Source organism: Sus scrofa, chromosome 5 (assembly GCF_054392235.1).
Source record: "Sus scrofa isolate SSC_HxYL_T2T_F1_AM1 chromosome 5, Sscrofa_HxYL_maternal_Yorkshire_Landrace_v2.0, whole genome shotgun sequence".
In the NCBI taxonomy this organism is placed as follows: Eukaryota; Metazoa; Chordata; class Mammalia; order Artiodactyla; family Suidae; genus Sus; species Sus scrofa.
Genome location: NC_139387.1, coordinates 20,780,947 through 20,801,395, shown reverse-complemented (window position 1 = coordinate 20,801,395; position 20,449 = coordinate 20,780,947). Strand labels below are relative to the sequence as shown.

At 50.4% G+C, this 20,449-nt stretch overlaps 1 protein-coding gene across 21 annotated transcripts in view; it reads left to right on the top strand.

Annotated features, from left to right (window-relative positions):
• CSAD (cysteine sulfinic acid decarboxylase) overlaps positions 1–13,869 on the top strand; it is a 30,894-nt gene extending 17,025 nt beyond the window's left edge. For 4 of the 21 annotated variants that reach the window (XM_021091704.2, XM_084955755.1, XM_084955753.1 and 1 more), the window contains 14 exons: positions 3,750–3,886; positions 4,168–4,294; positions 4,374–4,464; positions 4,776–4,882; positions 5,328–5,443; positions 6,165–6,244; positions 6,559–6,613; positions 9,873–9,989; positions 10,072–10,136; positions 10,432–10,513; positions 10,947–11,146; positions 11,301–11,352; positions 11,495–11,584; positions 12,748–13,869. In XM_021091704.2, the coding sequence (XP_020947363.1) occupies positions 3,750–3,886; positions 4,168–4,294; positions 4,374–4,464; positions 4,776–4,882; positions 5,328–5,443; positions 6,165–6,244; positions 6,559–6,613; positions 9,873–9,989; positions 10,072–10,136; positions 10,432–10,513; positions 10,947–11,146; positions 11,301–11,352; positions 11,495–11,584; positions 12,748–12,921 (1,493 nt within the window). In that variant the 3' untranslated portion in view covers positions 12,922–13,869. Of the gene's footprint in view, positions 1–1,947; positions 2,062–3,430; positions 3,497–3,749; positions 3,887–4,167; positions 4,295–4,373; positions 4,465–4,775; positions 4,883–5,327; positions 5,444–6,058; positions 6,245–6,558; positions 6,614–9,872; positions 9,990–10,071; positions 10,137–10,431; positions 10,514–10,946; positions 11,147–11,300; positions 11,353–11,494; positions 11,585–12,726 lie in introns of those variants that run through there. The other 17 variants (XM_021091703.2, XM_084955751.1, XM_021091705.2 and 14 more) reach the window with 11 other exon arrangements.
• The last annotated feature ends 6,580 nt before the right edge of the window (positions 13,870–20,449 follow it).

Genomic DNA, 20,449 nt, shown 5'->3' with positions numbered 1-20,449 from the left:
AGCAAGGCCAGGGATCGAACCTGCATCCTCATGGATGCTAGTCAGATTCATTTCCCCTGAGCCACGATGGGAACTCCCCCTTTTCATTTCTGAGCCGTGACTTTGGTGGAATGGATACGGAAGGGGCCGAGTGGACAGAGCCATGGTCTTCCCTGCAGATCTCTCTTTAGAGCTTTGGGAACAGCCTTGCTCCAATCAGGGGTCTCCTTTCTTCATCAATCAGTCCTTGCTCGCAGTCTGCTTTCCACTCCCCTGGCCGGCTTGCCATATCCATCGGCCTGAGCTAATGAACGGCCAGCACATGCCCAGGAGATGCTCTCTTTCAGCCTCTCATTTTACAGAAACTGAGCCCCTGAGGTGTCCTCACTCTTGGACAGAGAGGTCTTTGCACCACAGCAGGCTCAGGGACCCAGGAAGCCCCAGATAAGGTGGTCGAACCTGGTAATCAGGTGGGGAAGTGGCTTCAGAGTCCCAAATGCCATGGTCCGGGCCCAGCTGGGGTGTATACTGGCTGCATGACCCAGACATGTTACCTAGTAGTGGCTCTGAAATCTCAGTTTCCTCATCTTTAAATGTGGCGATTAAACTTGCCCTCCATGGCTGTGCAGACTAGGATAATGCATATTAAGTACTTAGTGAGGCGTGTGGTAAGTACTTCAAAGGTACCTATTTTTATTAGCCTCGGTCCTTCTAGTCTTTCCACCTAAAATGCCACTGCCGCCATGCACTGGGGGAGCCAGAGTGAGCCCTGATGAGGGATCGAGTCTCCTTGTCAAAGTTATGCTCCCCTAGTTTCCCCAAACCGAATCTGCTGAGAAATTCAAGGGTAGGACCACTAGGGTCCTTCGGACCTGTGTTTTCGACCAGCATGGGTTCCAGTGGCTGTGGGCAGTGGATTACATCAGAGCAGCCCCCTTTGAGGAAGGTTCCTCCCCTCTCGTTAGGGGTTCCCCACACCTTGGTGTTGCCCCTCTCTCCCTGGGCATCTCTGAGCATCCTCTTCCATGGGGAGTAGAGCCCATCCAAGGCTTGAGCTGTGCCCTGACTCTCGAATCTGCTTTTCATTCTCTCATCTCATCAGACCCCTGGACCCGATTTCTTCCCACACAAGTGTCTGTAGCCTTGGACACCTCCCCTTGGACGAGTACTTCCAAGAAATAACCATTTTACTTGCCATCCAGCCTCCCCTTTGTGTGTCCCTATTTCTTTCAGGGGCACCATTATTTTTCCAGTCACCTGGACTTGAAACCCCGGGGTCATCTTTGACCCTTCCTCCAGTGTAGATTCCCTAAGTGTTGAATTCGGCGTAATCCAGCAAGTGGTAGAGCCTGCAGATTCCCCTGTTACGGCAGATACCCAGCAGCCCTGCGCTGCAGCGTATCAGCTCTGGTGACAGCCCCGTGGCTGTAGTGTACCAGCTCCGGCAGCTTTGTGGCTGTAGTGGATCAGCTCTTTTACCCGGCGAGAAACCAAGCGAGCACTCGGAGAGTTGGAGAACTCAGGTTTATGACACCTGCGGGCTCAGAGGAGATTGCTCTCCAGAGTCTGAGCCCGGAAGAAGGGTTTCACAAGGCTTTTATGGGCTACGTCTTCCAGGTCCAAGCTTGGCTAGTTGGACTGGAGTGACGTCAGGCAAGGTAGTAGATGCGGAAACAAATTTACAGAAGCAGATGCATGGGGGAGGACTGGTTGGGGCAGTTGGCTAGACTTTGCTTAGTCATCATGGCTGGGGTCTCTCCTTTCTACATTTTATTGGGACATTTTTCTCCTATACCCCTACCTGTCCTTTCCTGCCGAGACCACCTTTCCTCACTTGTGGATCACGTCTGACCTGGTTACAGCAGAGGCCTCTTCATTCTGCTCCTGTGCACGGGTCTTCTGAGAGCATCGATTGCATGACATTTTTCCTAGCCACAGAATCTTGCAGTGGCTTCCCATTTTCTGCAGGATCTCGGTTCTCGGCCTGGCTGGCACTCAAGGCTCCCCATGGTCTCGTGCAGCTCTGCCCACCCTGCCTTTGCTTCCATATCGTCCTCGCAGACCTTCTCTCCAGCCAGCCAGGTACCTTCACAGACCTTAGAACCAGCCATTCTCATTCTTTTTTTTTTTTTTTTTTTTTTTATGTCTTTTTAGGGCTGTACCTGCGGCATATGGAACTTCAGGCTAAGGGTTGAATTGGAGCTGTAGCTGCCGGCCTACACCACAGCCACAGCCATGCCAGATCCGAGCCACATCTGCACCCTACACTGCAGCTCACGGCAGTGCTGGATCCTTTAACCCGCTGAGCAAGTCCAGGGATCAAACCCAAATCCTCATGGATACTAGTACTACAAAGGGAACTCCAAGTTTGTTTATTTGTTTTCCTACTCATTCTTGATGTAAGCCCATGGCATTCCTCCCCTGCTCCTGAATGCCTCTTCCTCCATTTCGGCAGTCCCATTTCTCCTGCCTGCTGTCACCATTCAGCCCCTGTTCCCGTCCACATCTTGCCCAGTCCTCGTCTTCCTCTCCTCTTCTGCATAGCGCCTGGGGAGTTCCTGTCATGGCGCAGCAGAAACAAATCTGACTAGGAACCATGACGTTGCAGGTTCGATCCCTGGCCTCGCTCAGTGGGTAAAGGATCCAGCTTTGCCGTGAGCTGTGGTGTAGGTTGAAGATGCGGCTCGGATCCTGAGTTGCTGTGGCTGTGGTGTAGGCCAGCAGCTACAGCTACGATTTGACCCCTAGCCTGGGAACCTCCATATTGCAGGGGGTGGGGCCCTAAAAAGCAGAAAAGAAAAAAAAAAAAAAAAGAATAGCATCTGGGCTGTAACAACTGCATGTGCATCTGTCACCCTAGGGCCCTGCAAAGGCCACTCCATGTTTCTTAAGCACTCTCAGGCTGCAAGGAACAGGGTTACACTTGTTTAACAAACTGTTTCCTCAGGGTAGCCTCCTTTCCTTCCTGCTCTTCTTTAGAGGAGAGGGCTTGAGAAATCAGGACAGCTCTGAGAAGACTCTGGGGGTGGGGATGCAAAGATTGGCCCGAGACTTCTGCCTGAGCCATTTCACCTCTCTAGTCTCCTCCAGGCTCCCTGCCCCCTCTGTCTCCAGGGTCACCTGCCACAGTTTCCTGCCTCTGGCCCCCACTGCTCTTGGCCCTCTGCCAAACACCCCTCTGGTCCCCACTCCGGGCCCTTTGGTTCGTGGTTGGAAGCCCCTCTTCCAGCTGCCTCTCCCCTCTGCTCCTCTCCAGTCTGGGGCGAATACAGCATGTGTTTCTGCCTTACATTCTCATCTCCCCGCTTCTTCATGCCAGCTAATGATTATTCAGGAAACTTCTCTCAACCTGCTGGCCTTGACCCAAATCTTTAGGGCAAGGGTCATGAGAGTGATGTCATGGGTCATGTGACTGCTGCCTATACCTCTCTCCCTCTGCTGCCCTGGTCCTAACATTCTAGAAAGCTAATTGTGTCCCCTGCCTCCAGCTCTCTTGGACAGAAGCCTGAGCTGAAAGGTAAGCCTCTCAATCTGTGCCTTAGGTGGGCAGTGGCTGCTGGATTCCACCTGCTCAGCACAAACCGCCTTTTTTCTTTCCCACCTGTTTCTCCTGGCCCTCTCCTCGGAAGCTCTCACTTGCCCTTGTCTGCACCGTGAAGGCTGGGGCTGAGCCGCACGACTGCGCCCCTCATGGAGTTGGGGTTCTTGGCTGGTTAGGTTCAGATGGGGTCCACAGGCTGAGTGCAGAATAACTCCTGCTCTGCTCACAGACCTTATCCTGATGGCTGACTCCAAACCACTCCTCTCCCTTGATGGGGACCCCGCGGCTGCAGAAGCTTTGCTCCAGGATGTGTTTGGCATCGTGGTGGATGAGGTCATTAGGAAAGGGACCAGCGCCTCCGAGAAGGTGGGTCTTTTCTCCCTTCTCCTCCTGCCCATCAAACCCGGCTCAGAACATTCCTCCTCTATCCAGGCTTCTCCCTAGAATTCATCACTGTCTCACTGTGCCTCGGGGATTATACACTGGGTCAGACGGTGTTTATTTACCCATGTTCTGCTGTTGCTTTGAAAATTATTCCCATCTTGCTGGAAGTGCAAGTTGGTGGTGCCTTGTGTCTGTCGAGACGTGGTTTGGGCAGCCAGTCCGTGGGGTGTCTCAGGGCCCCCAGGATCTCCCGCTCCTTCTAGGTCTGCGAGTGGAAGGAGCCAGAGGAGCTGAAACAGCTGCTGGACTTGGAGCTGCGCAGCGAGGGGGAGTCACAGGAGCAGATCCTAGAGCGGTGCCGGGCTGTGATCCGCTACAGCGTGAAGACCTGTGGGTCCTGGGTCCCGGAGGGAGGAGTGTCTGGGATTCATCCTCAGCTCCACCCTGAGCCCCCTGCCCGCTTCTCCAGGTCACCCTCGTTTCTTCAACCAGCTCTTCTCAGGGTTGGATCCCCATGCCCTAGCTGGGCGCATTGTCACCGAGAGCCTCAACACCAGCCAGTGAGCCATCCCTGGGCCCCCTCTCCCACCCCACAAAGGACTTGGGTCTGCAGGGGGCACACCTGGCATGGGGAGAGAATGGGGATTGCCCCCTCTCTTTGCTGCCAATCTCTGCTGGCAGAGTCTTCACCCTCGTACCCTTTGGGCTCCCTTTCTCCAGGCTTTCTTATACCTCCGGGCTCCCGTTGTTTCTCCTCCTTCCCTGGTTCTTTGTCCTCAGCCCAGTCCTCTCTTTGGACCCTCCCCTCGCTCCCTCTCTCCCCCACTCCTCTAAGAGTCCCTCCAGTTCTCATTATCCCCTCTCCTGGCAGGTACACGTATGAAATCGCCCCCGTGTTTGTACTCATGGAAGAAGAGGTGCTGAAGAAACTCCGGGCCCTGGTGGGCTGGAGCTCTGGGGATGGGGTCTTTTGCCCTGGTATGTGACCAGGAGGGGGGGTGCCTGTCTTTGGTCTTTTCAAGTGTTCCTCCTCTCCCGCTGTTCTCTGGCTCTCAGCTGGCAGCGAGGGGCACGTCCTCTTTGTTTCTTCTCCAGCTGGGCTCGGGCCAAACCTGAGAAAAGCTGTCCAATCCCCCGTATCCTGGTGTTTGCCCAACAGTCCGTGGGATCAGCACTTCAGTGACCTGATGGGGGGTGGGGGTGGATCCTGGGATCGGCCCAGGATAAGGAGGGGTAGTCCAGGGAATCTGCAGATCCCGCTTCTGGCTTGCTGGCTTGCCATTGGTCGAGCCCTTAGAACTCATGGCCTGAGAGCCAATCACTCTGCTTCTTTGATCAGTTCTGGGTGGAGAGGTCAGGAGAGCCGCACTCCAGTTCTGACCCACTGCCCCTCCCTCTCGCTACCACCTCTTCCCTGTGACAGGTGGCTCCATCTCCAACATGTATGCTATGAACCTGGCCCGCTATCAGCGCTACCCGGATTGCAAACAGAGGGGCCTCCGGGCACTGCCACCCCTGGCCCTCTTCACATCCAAGGAGGTGAGAAGTGGCACGAGCCTTCCCGGGGCTCCTAATTCTAACCTCCACCCAGCTGAGTCTGAGACCCGTCAGGTTCTCTGCCTGCCCAGACCTACCTCTGCTGAGGCCAGCCTGCCCCCCCCCCCCCCCCGGCAGATCTGCCTCCTTCTAACCAGGGGGATGGAGGAAACACTTCCATTCACCTTGGCTTCTGTCTGGGGGTAGTGGAGGGGCAGCCAGGAACGCTTTCTACTAAGAGTATGGTTCACAGCGGTGTCTGTATAACCTGGGAGCTTGTTAGAAATTCAGATTCTTGGAGCTCCCATCAGAAATCAGCAGAAATGAATCTGACTAGCATCCATGAGGACACAGGTTCAATCCCTGGCCTTGCCCAGTGGGTTAAGGATCCGGCGTTGCCGTGAGCTGTAGTGTAGGTCGCAGACACGGCTTGGATCTGGCATTGCTGTGGCTGTGGTGTAGGCCAGCTATAGCTCCAATTCGACCCCTAGCCTGGGAACCTCCCTATGCTGTGGATGCGGCCCTAAAAAGATGCACCCCCCCAAAAAAAAGAAAAAGAAATGCAGAGTCTCGGGTCCCAGCCCAGACCTACTGAATAGGAATCTGCATTTTAACCAGACCCACCGGGGATGCGAGAACATCGGAGAAGCCCTGGTGTCCAGGATCTCGTGTATTTCACCAGTCTCTCTCCACTCCTCCCCCGGCCCTCTGCCTTCCTCCACAGTGTCATTACTCCATCAAGAAGGGAGCTGCCTTTCTGGGACTTGGCACCGACAGTGTCCGAATAGTCCAGGCAGATGAGAGGTGAAGGTCCTTCTGTCTGCGTGGCTCAGACCCAGCCTGGCTTAGCGTGCCCTCCCGCTGCCAGAGGCTCTGGCCTGGGGCCCACACCCCAGTGGACTTCTCTCCCTAGTCTGTTCCCCCAGAATTGCTGCTTCATGCCTACCAGTGCCTGCTTAGAGTCTCCGCCCTGTCCCTGAGATCTGTTTACCCCTCTTAGGGAAAAATCAACATTGTGGCCTCTGCATTGCTAAGCTCACATTACCCTGCTCTCGACAGTTCTGCCGCCTAGTCTAGAGAGTCTGTTACTTCTCTACCTACTCAGTTTTCTTTTCCAGAGGGAAAATGATCCCTGAGGATCTGGAGCAGCAGATCAGACTGGCTGAGGCTGAGGTGAGTGAGTGAAGGGGGCTGGAGCAGTGGAGCAGGACAACCCCCCCCCACCCCCGCCCCAGTCCCTTTCTTAGAGGATTCTTTGGCCTGTCCCTACTCAAGGCATCCTTTCCCCACCCCCATCTCCACAGCTGTGTCCTCCCCCACCATGGGCTGCATTGATCCCTGGGGAGGCTGGGGAGCGAGGACACTACAGTCCGAGACCCATGGGCAGGATTGAGCTCGAGGCAGCTGCAGGACCAAGTCACTGAGTGGAGTCCCAAGGAGCACTGCCCGGAGGGTGTGGGGGACCCGAAGTGTAGCGCAGGTTTCTGGGAGCTGGGAGGGCCTGTGCAGGAAGATGTGCGGGCTTGGAGCGGTGGGAAGTGTGGAGGCTCCCGGATGGCCCTCCACCCCCCACCACCAACTGGGGGACCTGGAAACCGCTACAGCCATCCTAGAGGGCATTTGGGCACAATCTGTACAATTTTTTTTTTTTTTTTTTTAATGGCTGCACCCATGGCGTATGGAAGTTCTCAAGCTAGGAGTCGAGTTGGAGCTGCAACTGCCGGCCTCCACCACAGCTCCCGGCCTACACCACAGCCACAGCAACTCAGGATCCAAGCCGCATCTGTGACCTCTGCTGCAGCTCACAGCAATGCCAGATCCTTACTGCCGTGAGTGGGCCCAGGGATAGAACCAATATCCTTAAGGACACTATGTTGGGTTCTTAACCCACTGAGCCACAACGGGAACTCCTGAACAATTGTTAAATATAGTAGATTCCTTAGACTTTTCTAGATACAATGTCATGTAATTTGAAAACAGAGATAATATTGCCTTTTCTCTTTCCAATCTGGATGCCTCTTATTTTTTTTACCTCATTGCCCTACTAGAACCTCGGCACAGGGTTGAAAAGAAATGCAGAGACTGAACAAACATCTTGTCTTGTTCCTGATCTTGGGGGAGACGCTTTCCGTCTGTCACTCTTTTTTTTTTTTTTTTTTTTTTTTTTTTTGTCTTTTTGCCTTTTCTAGGGCCGCTTCTGCGGCACATGGAGATTCCCAGGTTAGGGGTCGAATCGGAGCTGTAGCCACCAGCCTACGCCAGAGCCACAGCAACGCGGGGTCCGAGCCGCATCTGCAGCCTACACCACAGCTCACCGCAACGCCGGATCCCCAACCCACTGAGCAAGGCCAGGGACCAAACCTGCAACCTCATGGTTCCTAGTGGGATTCATTAACCACTGCGCCACGACAGGACCTCCCGTCTGTCACTCTTGAGTGTGATGGTAGCTATGGAGTTTTTGTAGTTGCCCTTTATCCGGTTGAGGGATTTTTAGTTTTTGAAGTGTTTTTACCATGAAGGAGTATTGGATTTTGTCGAAAGTCTTCTGTGTCTATTGAGATGATCAATAGACCGCACTGAGATGTGGGTTTTTTCCCTTTATTCTGTTGGTAAGGTTGTATCACATTAATTGATATATATATTTTTTTGTCTTTTTGTCTTTTTGCCTTTTCTAGGCTGCTCCTGCGGCATATGGAGGTTCCCAGGCTAGGGGTGGAATCCGAGCTATAGCCACTGGCCTACGCCACAGCCACAGCAATGCCAGATCCAAGCTGAGTCTGTAACCTACACCACAGTTCACGGCAACGCCAGATCCCTAACCCACTGAGCAAGGCCAGGGATTGAACCCGCAACCTCATGGTTCCTAGTCAGATTCGTTAACCACTGAGCCATGACAGGAACTCCGACATTAATTGATTTTTGGATTGTTATACCAGCTTACACTCCTGGAACAAATCCCACTTTATCATGGCATATAATTCTTTTTATATATTGCTGCAAATTTGGTTTGCTAGTGTTTTGTAGATTTTTATGTCTGTATTTATTTATAAGATATGTATATATGTATATATATAACCATTGGGCTAAGATGGGAACTCCTTAGATATATTTTGTAGTTTTCTTGTGATGTTTTGTCTGGTTTTAGTATCAGGGTAATATGTACCTCATAGGATGAATATGGAAGTGTTTCTTCCTCTTCTTTTTTTTTCTTTTGGAAGTTTACGAAGAGCTGATATCAGTTCTCTTTTATATGTTTTGTAGAATTTATCAGTGAAGCCATCTGAGCCTGTGCTTTCTTCATTGTAATTATTATTATTATTATTATTATTATTATTATTATTTTGCCTTCTAGGGCTGCATCTGCAACATATAGAGGTTCCCAGGCTAGGGGTTGAATCAGAGCTGTAGCTGCTAGCCTACGCCACAGCCACAGCAATGCCAGATCCCCGGCCCACTGACCAAGGCCAGGGATGGAACCCACATCCTCATGGATACTAGTTGGATTCATTTCTGCTGTGCCACAACGGGAACTTCCCATAGTAGTTTTTTAAACACGAATTCAGTTTCTTCATAAACTTTTGTCCTATAAGGGCATTTTAAATAGTATTTTGATCATCCAGTAAGATATTAAACTTTTTTGAAAGAATATAAGCTTTGGGGAGTCCCCTGGTGGTCTAGTGGTTGGGACTCGGTGCTTTCACTGCTGCAGTGCAGGTTCAGTCCCTGGTCTGGGAACTGAGATCCCACATCAAGCTGCTGCATGCCTTGGCAAAAAAAAGCAAGCAAAAGGGAGGGAGGAATGAAGGAAGGAAGGAAGAAAAACAAAACAAAAAGAATATGAGCTTTGGAAATAGACCACCAGACAGTCCTCTGTTTAAATTCCATCTCTGGGGGGATGAATCAAGATGGCAGAGGAGTAAGACATGGCCCTCACCTTCTCCCACAAACACATCAAATTCCATCTCTGGGAGTTCCTATCATGGCTCAGTAGTTAACGAATCCGACTAGGAACCATGAGGTTGCAGGTTCGATCCCTGGCCTCGCTCAGTGGGTTATGGATCTGGAGTTGCCCTGAGCTGTGGTGTAGGTCGCAGATGTGGCTCGGATCCCGAGTTGCTGTGGCTCTGGTGTAGGCCGGTGGCTATAGCTCGGATTAGACCCCTAGCCTGGGAACCTCCATATGCTGCAGGTGTGGCCCTAGAAAGGATAAAAAGATAAAATTCCATCTCTGGAGCTTTGGCTGGGGACAGGTTTCTTAACACCTCTGACTCTCTGTGTCCTCACTTGCAAGTGAAGGGGGACAGTAACACACTGCGAGGTTGAAAGGGCGCAGGTCAGGCATGCAGAGCATTTAGAGCGGGGTCTCAGCAGGCGCTGGGTAGCTCTTGAGATGATTTCACAGCCTCTTTGTCCCTCTCCCTTTTTGCCGCAGGGTGCTGTGCCATTTCTGGTCAGTGCCACCTCTGGCACTACCGTGCTGGGGGCCTTTGACCCCCTGGAGGCCATTGCTGATGTGTGCCAGCGTCACGGGCTGTGGCTGCACGTGGATGTGAGTGGGACTCAGGCCTGGGGGTGAGGCGGGCTGAGCCGAGGCCAAAGCCAAGGCCCACGTTGTTCCTTCTGCTCCACAGGCCGCCTGGGGGGGGAGTGTTCTGCTGTCACAGACCCATCGACATCTTCTGGATGGGATCCAGAGGTTCGTACCACCCCTTCCTTCCTGAGTCTCATCCTTCAGGTCCTTGATCCAGAGCAGTCTCAGACCGGGAGCTGGGATGAGAGTAGGGGGAGGAGGCTGGTAGGAGGGAGGGTTAGAGAGATGGTTGATTGGGGCTGGGAGGTCAGATGTCAGACTTGGGAATTCTGCTAGGCTGGGGAGAAACTAAAGCCCCTTTTATTGGAGATCCAGAAGGTGGGGGGCAGGAAGGGGGCTTGCTCTGGTTGGGCAGTTTGACAGGGAGCCAGCTGACCCTGCTTTGCTGTGCCCACCCCAGGGCTGACTCCGTGGCCTGGAATCCCCACAAGCTCCTCTCCGTAGGCCTGCAGTGTTCGGCTCTCCTTCTCCGAGACACGTCGGTGGGTCCGCCCCTGCCCGCCCCCCGCCCTGCCTCCCACCCTGGACCTCTGTCTCCCACCCCACCTGAGAGGGGCTCCTGGCCTCACTGTGTTCTCCTGACCATCCTTCCGAAGCCAAATATCTGCCACTGCCCTAATCTCCCTGTTGTGGGCTCCCTCTCTCCCCCTGACTTAGCGCAAAGGAAATAGTTCCCCGCTTGAGGCTGTGATCGGAGGGATCCCGAGTTGTTTGGGAAGAACTCTGTGGATAGAAACACCAGAGAGAGGGTCTCAGTCAGCTGGCAGCCATGCTGTCAGTGCCGCCTGGTTCTAGGGACAGAAATGCGTGGACTGAGCTAAGACATCGCCCTGAGCTAAGGCATCGCCCAGTGCAGGGCCCTGGAAGAAACCTCGGTGGAGAGGGTGGGTCTGACCATCTCCCCACCCTCCGCAGAACCTGCTCAAGCGCTGCCACGGGTCCCAGGCCAGCTACCTCTTCCAGCAGGACAAGTTCTACGACGTGACCCTGGACACGGGGGACAAGGTGGTGCAGTGTGGCCGCCGCGTGGACTGTCTGAAGCTGTGGCTCATGTGGAAGGCACAGGGCGGGCAGGGGCTGGAGCGGCGAGTGGACCAGGCCTTTGCCCTTGCCCGGTAGGAGTGGGGGCGGTCCTGGTTCCCTTCCCCCTGGGGTCCAGCCCCTGCACCCCTTTCCTCAGGGTCTCTGGGCTCACTCTCTGGGTCGCTTCTGTTTGTGGCATCTCTGCCTTTCCGCCTCCACCCGTGAGTTCTCACTGTCTGTTCACAGGTACCTGGCGGAGGAATTGAAGAAGCGGGAGGGGTTTGAGTTGGTCATGGAGGTATGACGACCTCGTGCCGTTTCGCATCCCTCCACCCCCTGCCTGTCCCACTCGCAAAGCCCTGATGAGGAAAGAGGGGGCAGTGAGAGGAGAATGGTCCCCCTGCCTCAGCTCACACCTTCCTATCCCTCATTCCTCCCAGCCTGAATTTGTCAATGTGTGTTTCTGGTTCGTGCCCCCCAGTCTGCGGGGAAAGAAGGGGAGTCCGGATTACAATGAAAGGCTGGCTAAGGTAGGCAGTCTCTTCCCGGCGCTGATGAACTGGTTGGGAACTGACGCAGCTGGTGCGTTTCCGCCCCCTGCTGGCTGTGAGTGAGATGGCAGGTCCCTTTGCTAGACTGGCCGCTGAGGTGGGGCTGTAACCCAGAAGAGGACGCCCACTTGTCCTCATTTCTTTGAGGTTGAAGATGGGGAATAAGGTATCTCTTTCTGGGAAAGAAGAAGGCAGAGAGGGGCCTCACAAGAGAAGTCACCCGTACAGTACATAGATCTCTTGTGCAGGGCGTTCTGCTGAGAGCTCAGCCCCAGGATGGAGGTGTCAGGCAGAAAGATCTTGGAAATTTTACTCACTGATGCTGGGGACAGAACAGCCCAGTCAGGCCAAGAGACCCTTCGTCCCTAAGGGTAGATCAGTAAGGGGCTGCAGTTGGTCTGAAAGGATCAGAGTGTTCTCGCTCTTGAGGAGTATTTATTTATTTATTTGCTTTGCTTTGCTTTTTAGGGCCACACCTGCAGCATATGGAAGCTCCTAGGCCAGGGGTCGAATGGGAGCTGTAGCTGCCAGCCTATGCCACAGCATGTGGGATCCAAACCATGTCTGTGACCTAGACCACAGCTCACGGCAATGCCGAATCCTTAACCCACTGAGTGAGGCCAGGGATTAAACCCGCACCCTAGTGGATACTAGTCGGGTTCATTACCACTGAGCCCCAGCAGGAACTCCAAGGAGTCATTATTTTACAGAACAGGAGTTACCTATTTGAAGCCACTGTGTTCAAGGCAGTCTTGGAAATTACATATTAGATCACAGGGTGCAGATCAAAAATATTACAGGAGTTCAGAGAAGGGAGAAGAAGGTGTTAAGGATGACGAAAGCTTGAAGTTAGACAGAAAGAGCAGTGTAGAGATTCAGCGAAGCGTCAGGATTTAGCAGAAAACGGCCCATGTGACAACTTGAAGATTGGTGAGATGGAAAGAACCCAGGGGGTAGAGAGGGCCCAGCAGGCTGGACGGGGTGGCGAAGGTAAGCTGGGGCCGCGGTCAGGATCCGGGCAGCGAGTGCTGCCTCTGGAAGGAGGCTGGGCGGAGGGACATGCAAGTCCAAGTCCGGGAGCCCACCCCGCCGCCTGACCCCACCCGGGCCGCTGCTGGCAGCTCGCGCCCCTCCTCCCCCAGGTGGCGCCCATCCTCAAGGAGAGCATGGTGAAGAAGGGCTCCATGATGATCGGCTACCAGCCCCACGGCACCCGGGGCAACTTCTTCCGCATGGTCGTGGCCAACCCTGCACTGACCCGGGTTGATATGGACTTCCTGCTGAACGAGCTGGAACAGCTGGGCCAGGACCTCTGAGCCGCTCCTTCTGGCTGCTGGCCTGGACCCCCCCACGCACCCCACCGTCTCCGTCTCCCTAAATCCCCTCCCTGTGTTCTCAAGAACAACCTCTCAACAGCCTCTTTAGGAAACAATTCTAGGAAACAAAGTCGTCTTAATTTTTTTTTTTTTTTCCCTTTTAGGGCTGCACCTGCGGCATATGGAGGTTCCCAGGCTAGGGGTCAAACCGGAGCTATAGCTGCCAGCCTACTCCCCACAGCAATGTGGGATCCAAGCCGCACCTGCGACCTACACCTCAGGTCACTGCCAAGCTGGCCCCTTAACCCACTGAGCGAGGCCAGGGATCGAACCTGCAACCTCATGGTTATTGGTCAGGTTCATTTCTGCTGTGCCACAATGGGAACCCCAAAGTCATTTTAACTTTTATGTACTTTGACCCACTCACTCTCCTTTAAGTATTTGATGTTAGGAGAATGTTGAAATAAACCATAGCATATCCAAATCATGGAATCTTACTCTGCCATTAAAATTATGTTTACAAAGAGGATTTTTATAGATAAGAGAAAAATAACTTCAATATAGTGTTACATTGAGAAAGCTGGGTGTAAGACTTTATATATAGTAATATCTGAGCTGTATTCAAAAATACATAGGAGTTCCCTTGTGGCACAGCAGGTCCAGGGTCCAGTGTTGTCACTGCAGTGGCTTAGATCACTGCTGTGGCACAGGTTCAGTCCCTGGCCCAGGAATTTCCACATGCTGCAGGTATGGCCAAAAAAAATTTAAAAAGTAGGAAGAGACTGATGAAATGAAATATGCTGAAATGTTAATAGTCTTCCCTGGGATGGGAGTATAGGCAATTTAAAGATTAACTTCTTTATACATTTTGTGCTTTCCCCTTTTATGGTATAATGAATATCTATTACTTTTATGGTAGGAAAATAATAAAGTTTAAATTTCAGCTGTTGTCTTTTGGTATGTTTTGAAGTTTGTTACCTGTAAACAAAAGAGTAGAGAATGCAGATTTATAAAAGAGTAATGAAAGGTATGAGAGGCTAAAAATAGGAAAAATTTTTCCCAAAAATCTTGAGTAGGAAGGGAAAGATCAAAAATGGAGTCACTCTCGGAGTTCCCGTCATGGTTCAGTGGAAACAAATCTGACTAGCATCCATGAGGACCCAGGTTCCATCCCTGGCCTCGCTCAGTGGGCTAAGGATCCGGCGTCGCCATGAGCTGTGGTGTAGGTCGCAGACGTGACTCAGATCTGGTGTTGCTGTGGCTGTGGCATAGGCCAGCGGGTTTAGCTGCAATTTGACCCCTAACCTGGGAACCTCCATATGCCGTGGGTGTGGCCCTAAAAAGAGAAAAAGAAAAAAAAAATGGAGTCACTTTGAAATTAACTGTGCTTTCATGACACTGAAAGCAAAATGGGTACTGATTGTATGACGAGAACAGAGCCTTGTCTGCTTATCATTCTTGAAAATCTTCACACACAAAACAGAAAAGTAAGAATGTTTCTTCTGTAATTTAAACAACAGAAACCAAGTTAAAAAAAAAGAGAGAGAGCCCAGCAACCAAACCAACCACTGTTACATCTTCTGTTATTGCTTCTGTCTTACATAAAACCATCCATTTAACACTTAATCCTGGGCTGGTGTTGCTTCTCAGTCACTTTTGGGGAAAGAAGCATTTAGCTGCACAAATTATTTAGGACAAGTGGCAAGTCTACCAGAACTTTCTGTTATTTCCAATACCTAAAAATACCATTTATGAAAACAATAATGTGGTCGTGTAAAAGTCATCCAGAGTTATTTGAAGAGGCAAATACAGACTGTACAAACCATAGCAAAAGAACATCCAAATCTCAAGCCCAATTCTCTAGACCATTTGGGGGAAAAAGGGTTTTTCTATTCATAAATTACTAATAATTCCCCTATAAACTTGTTATTCTTCTTATAAATGGTATCTAATTTCTTCCAAATAATATCTTTCAAGAGTACTCATAATCTGAGCTCCAAGGCCTAATCTTTTTTTTGTTTTGTTTTTTTTTGGTCTTTTTGCCTTTTCTAGGGCCGCTCCCATGGCATATGGACCATATGGAGGTTCCCAGGCTAGGGGTCTAATTAGAGCTGTAGCCACTGGCCTACACCAGAACCACAGCAACGTGGGATCCGAGCCACGTCTGTGACCTATACCACAGCTCACAGCAACGCCAGATCCTTAACCCACTGGGCAAGGCCAGGGACCGAACCTGCAACCTCATGCTTCCTAGTCGGATTCGTTAACCACTGAGCCATGATGGAAACTCCACCAAGGCCTAATCTTAAAGAGTTTTATTTATCTGAAAAATAACTTAAACAACAGTAAAAAAAAAAAAAAGCAATTAAAAAAAGTCCTTATTTTCAACTCGAGGCAAAGCCAGAAAGCAAAAACAAAAATAAAATCTTCAAATTCCTTGCATTATCTCCATCTGAGAAGTATTTTTAAGAGCGAGCTAGAAAGACAGGCCATAAAACACATAATTACCTGTTTTTCTCCAGCTCTATAAAACTGATGCTTCTTTTCTTCCAGTCCCAAAATTTAGCCTCAGAATCTCTGGATACAATATGGTGGTCTCTTGCTTCTTCTCTTCCATCAACAAGCCGCACAGCTCCTGCTATGTGTAAGTCCTTTCCCTGCCTTCAAAAAGCCTACCTAAGAAGTTCTCTTGTGGCCCAGTGGGTTGGGGACCTGGCATTGTCACTGCAATGGCTTGAGTCACTGCTGTGGTGCAGGTTTGATCCCTAGCTCAGGAACTTCCACGTGCTGTAGGTTTGGCAAAAAAACAAAACAAAAAACCTGCCTAAGATTGAGGCAGTCACCCTTCAGCTGGGGCCTGACCCTGCTCCAGGGCCTTTGCACCTGCTGTCCCCTTTGGCCTCAGTGTTCATCCATCTGCACGGTTCCCTTTCTCATTGCCTTTAGGGTATTTTTTATTTTATTCTTTATTTTTAAAAAATTTTTTGTCTTTTTGCTTTTTCTAGGGCCACACCCATGGCAGATGGAGGTTCCCAGGCCAGGGGTCTAATTGGAGCTACAGCTGCCGGCCTACACCACAGCCACAGCAAAGTGGGATCCGAGCCGCATCTGAGACCTACACCACAGCTCACGGCAACGCCGGATCTTTAACCCACTGAGCAAGGCCAAGGATTGAACCTGCAACCTCATGGTTCCTAGTTGGATTCATTATTTTATTTTTTTTTATTTTATTTTTTGTCTTTTTGCTATTTCTTGGGCCGCTCCCGTGGCATATGGAGGTTCCCAGGCTAGGGGTCGAATCGGAGCTGTAGCCACCGGCCTACACCAGAGCCACAGCAACACAGGATCTGAGCCGTGTCTGCAACCTACACCATAGCTCACGGCAACGCCGGATCGTTAACCCACTGAGCAAGGGCAGGGATTGAACCCGCAACCTCATTGTTCCTAGTCGGATTCATTAAGCACTGAGCCACGACGGGAACTCCGCCTTTAGGTTTTTGTTCAACTGCCATCTCCTTAGTGAAGCCTTCCTTGAATATTTAATTTAAAATTACAGTTTCAGAGTCGCCTGTTGTTGTTTAGCAGGTTAAGAACCCGACTAGTATCCAAGAGGATGCAGGTTGGATCCCTGGCCTCACTCGGTAGGTTAAGGGTCCGGCATTGCTGTGAGCTGCAGCGTAGGTTGAAGATGGGGCTCGGATCTGGCTTTGCCATGGCTGTGGTATAGGCTGGGAGGTGCAGCTCTCATTCGACCTCTAGCCTGGAAACTTCCATATGCTGCAGGTGCGGCTGTTAAAGAAAAAAATAAAATTACGTTTTCACCATCTAGCACTTGCGGTTCCTTTATCTGCTCTGGTTTTTGTTGTTGTTGTTGTTCGGCTGCGCTTGTACGATGTGGAAGTTCCTGGGCCAGAGATCGAATCTGAGCCACAGCTGCCACCTATACCTCAGCATCCACCTGAGCCTCAGCAGTACAAAGCTAGATCCTTAACTGTTGGGCCAGCAGGGAACTCCTGCATAGCCTGTTTTTCTCCCCAGCATGTATAGGCATCTGGCATACTTTAAATTTTATTTAATATATATGTACTTAGTTAGTTATTCACTTTTTTACTTACTCTCTTCACCCCCTGCCCAGTCTCACCCGACTAGAATGTAAGGAATACCATCATCATTATTGTTGTTATTATTATTTTGCTTTTTAGGGTCACACCTGCAGCATGTGGGAGTTCCTGAGCTAAGGGTTGAATCGGAACTGCAGCTGCCAGCCTACACCAACAGCCACAGCTTGGCCGTCCGAGCCACATCTGCTACCTACATCTTTAACCCACTGAGCGAGGCCGGGCTCATAGATACTCGTTGGTTTCATTACAGCTGATCCACAACAGGAACTCCAAGAATGCCGTTTCTACAAGTCACCGTCTCCCTAATTTTATGCCCCAAATGCAATGATTCTGTGCTTTCTCTTCTAGACTGATGGACTTTTGGTTCTTGCAATCCAGCTTCCACATGTTAGAGAAATCCAGTAGTCTGATGGCCTAGTTTTAATAAAATAATAAATTCATTTTTAGCAAATTCTCTGGTGCCAAGGCCAATTAGCTTGCACATTTCCTTAGTTTGTAACGCGTTATTGTTAGCTTTTTCTTACGACCATATACATTTTATTTTAAAATTTTATTTTATTTTTTGCCTTTTCTAGGGCCATACCCGTGACATATGGAGGTTCCCAGGCTAGGGGTCTAATCAGAGCTGTAGCCACCGGCCTACACCACAGCCACAGCAACACAGAATCTGAGCCGTGTCTGCAACCTACACCACAGCTCAGGGCAACGCTGGATCCTTCACCCACTGAGCGAGGCCAGGGATCAAACCTGCATCTTCATGGACACTATGTCGGGTTCTTAACCCACGGAGCCACAGCAGGAACTCCGTCTTTCTTTTTTGGCCACCCCATGGCAGGGTTCTGAGGTGCAGTTGCAGAATGCTGGATCCTTTAACCCACTGTGCCGGGCCAGGCATCGAACTTCTATCTTGGTGCTGCAAGGATGCTGATGATCCCTTTGCATCACAGCGGGAACTCTGGTTTGATGTATTCTAATGCAGTGGTTCTCAAAGTATGGCTCATAGTTCGGCAGCATCAGTACTCCCTGGGAACTGGTTAGTAATGCGAATTCTCAAGTCCCACCCCAGAGCTCATGAATCAGAAACTCCTAGGGTGGGGTTCAGCCATCCATATTTACAAGCCCCGGAGGTGGTTCTAATGCATGCTCAATTGTGAGAACCATGTTCGAAGGGGATTTTTCACTCCCATCTCTAGCATTTGCCTCTCTCTTTTTGTTTTTGTTTTTTTAGGGCTGCACCTGCAGCCTATGGAAGTTCCCAGGCTGGTCAATGGTCAAATCAGAGCTGCAGCTGCCAGCCTACACCACAGCCACAGCAATGTGAAATCCAAGCTGTGTCTGTGATCAACTCCATAGCTCACAGCAACACTGGATCCTTAACCCTCTGAGCGAGGCCAGGGATTGAACCTGCGTCCTCATGGATACTAGTTGGGTTTGTAACCCACTGAGCCACGATGGGAGCTCCAACATGTGCCTCTCTTTAGCCATATTGCTGTTGGGCCCAGTGGAAAGCATACACAAATGAAGGCTTGGACTTGGGATTTACCATGGGGAAGGCCTGGTGTGGAAACCCAGGGAGGAGCTTCCTCATTCTCACCACCCAGGAGCCTGGAGACCAGCTCCGGAGAGTCCCTGAGCAGAGGTCAGGACTGTGGGGATACTGGAAGACCATGACTCAGACGGCCTTGGCCCTACAGGGATGAGGTCATAGAGTTGGTTTTCCTGCCTACCAGACGGCACAGGAGCCACCAAAGAGTATGACAACTTAAGAAAATATTGAGAGCAGTTAAAGAGATCCGAGACCAGAAAATACTTTCTGGAACTAAAAACCATCATTTTCAACAACAAAAAAATCAGCCTATTTATTGAAAGCAAGAAGTCTGGTCCCTGCCGGCACTCAAATTAGTGGCTTGGAAGAATAAGTGGAAAAATATTTCAAAGCACAGAGCGAATAATACGAAGAGATGGAAATAAATAATGAGGAAAATATGAGACTTGGAGAATACATCCAGTAGTCTTAACATTCGAATATGTTCGTTCCAAAAGAAAGAAAAGGCATAAATGGAGGAGAGGCAATAATTTAAAAATAGAGGAATATTTTGCCAACCTGAAGAAAATTCTGAGCTTGCCCAGAAAGAGCACCAAAGATACAAAAAGAGAAGACAAACATCAAAGCACAGAATTCCTGAATTCCAAGATTAAAGATATTTTCAAGCATCTAGACAGAAGGAGCAAGTTATTGACAAAGGGAAAAGAATCAGATTAACACACTTTTTGTCTGTAACACCAGAAGCTAAAAGTGAGTATACAGGAGAAAAGGAGGGCTCCTTAGGATCTCATATCCAGTTAAGGAAGCATTCACCTTCCATTAGTGCAAAAGAAAGGTACAGGGAGATATAAAGGATTCAAGGAATATACCAACCCCATAGCTCACCTGAGGGAAACACTCCAGAAAAATTGAGAGAACAGAGAAGTCAGGATGGAGGAAAATGAAAAGGAGAAAAGACAAGGAGTGAAACAAACGTGGCAAAATAGTATTCTGTTAAACGTTCATGGACAGGAGTTCCCGTCGTGGCTCAGCAGAAAGGAATCCGACTAGGAACCATGAGATTGTGGGTTCTACCCCTGGCCTCGCTCAGTGGGTTAAGGATCTGGCATCACCATGAGCTGTGGTGTAGGTCATAGATGTGGCTCGGATCTGATGTGGCTGTGGCTGTGGCGTAGGCCGGCAGCTGTAGCTCTGATTTGACCCCTAACCTGGGAAAAGCCACATGCCGCAAGTGTGGCCCTTAAAAAGCAAAAAACAAAACAAAACAACAGAACAGAACAACAGTTCACGTACATTGATGGGCATCTAATTCTATCTAGAACTGCAGATACTATGCTCTTTCTGCAAGACCTAGGAATTGGTGGGAGAGGTAAGTAGAAGTATTCTAAAGGTTTCTCTTATTGAGGTGGATGTGGCAGGAAATCAGATATCTTAATGGAAGAAATAATTGGTATATTTTCAAATGATAGTGAAGAAATATGTATTTGGGGGTTCCTGTTGTGGCTCAGGGGGTTAAGAACCCGACTAGTGTCCACGAGTATGTGGGTTCGATCCCTGGCGTCTCTCAGTGTGTTAAGGGTCTGGTGTTGCCGCAAGGTGAGGTGTAGTTTGCAGTGTGGCTCAGATCTGGCGTAGCTGTGGCTGTGATGTAGCTCCAATTCGACCCCTAGCCCAGGAATTCTATATGCCACAGGTATGGCCATACAAGGAAAAAAAAAAAAATCAAACAGTAAAAACATAGAATGATTCAAGAACATACAATAGGAGTTGCCATCGTGGCTCATCGGTTATCAAAACCAACTGACATCCTTGAGGACTTAGGTTTGATCCCCGGCCTCGCTCAGTGTTAAGGATCTGGCAT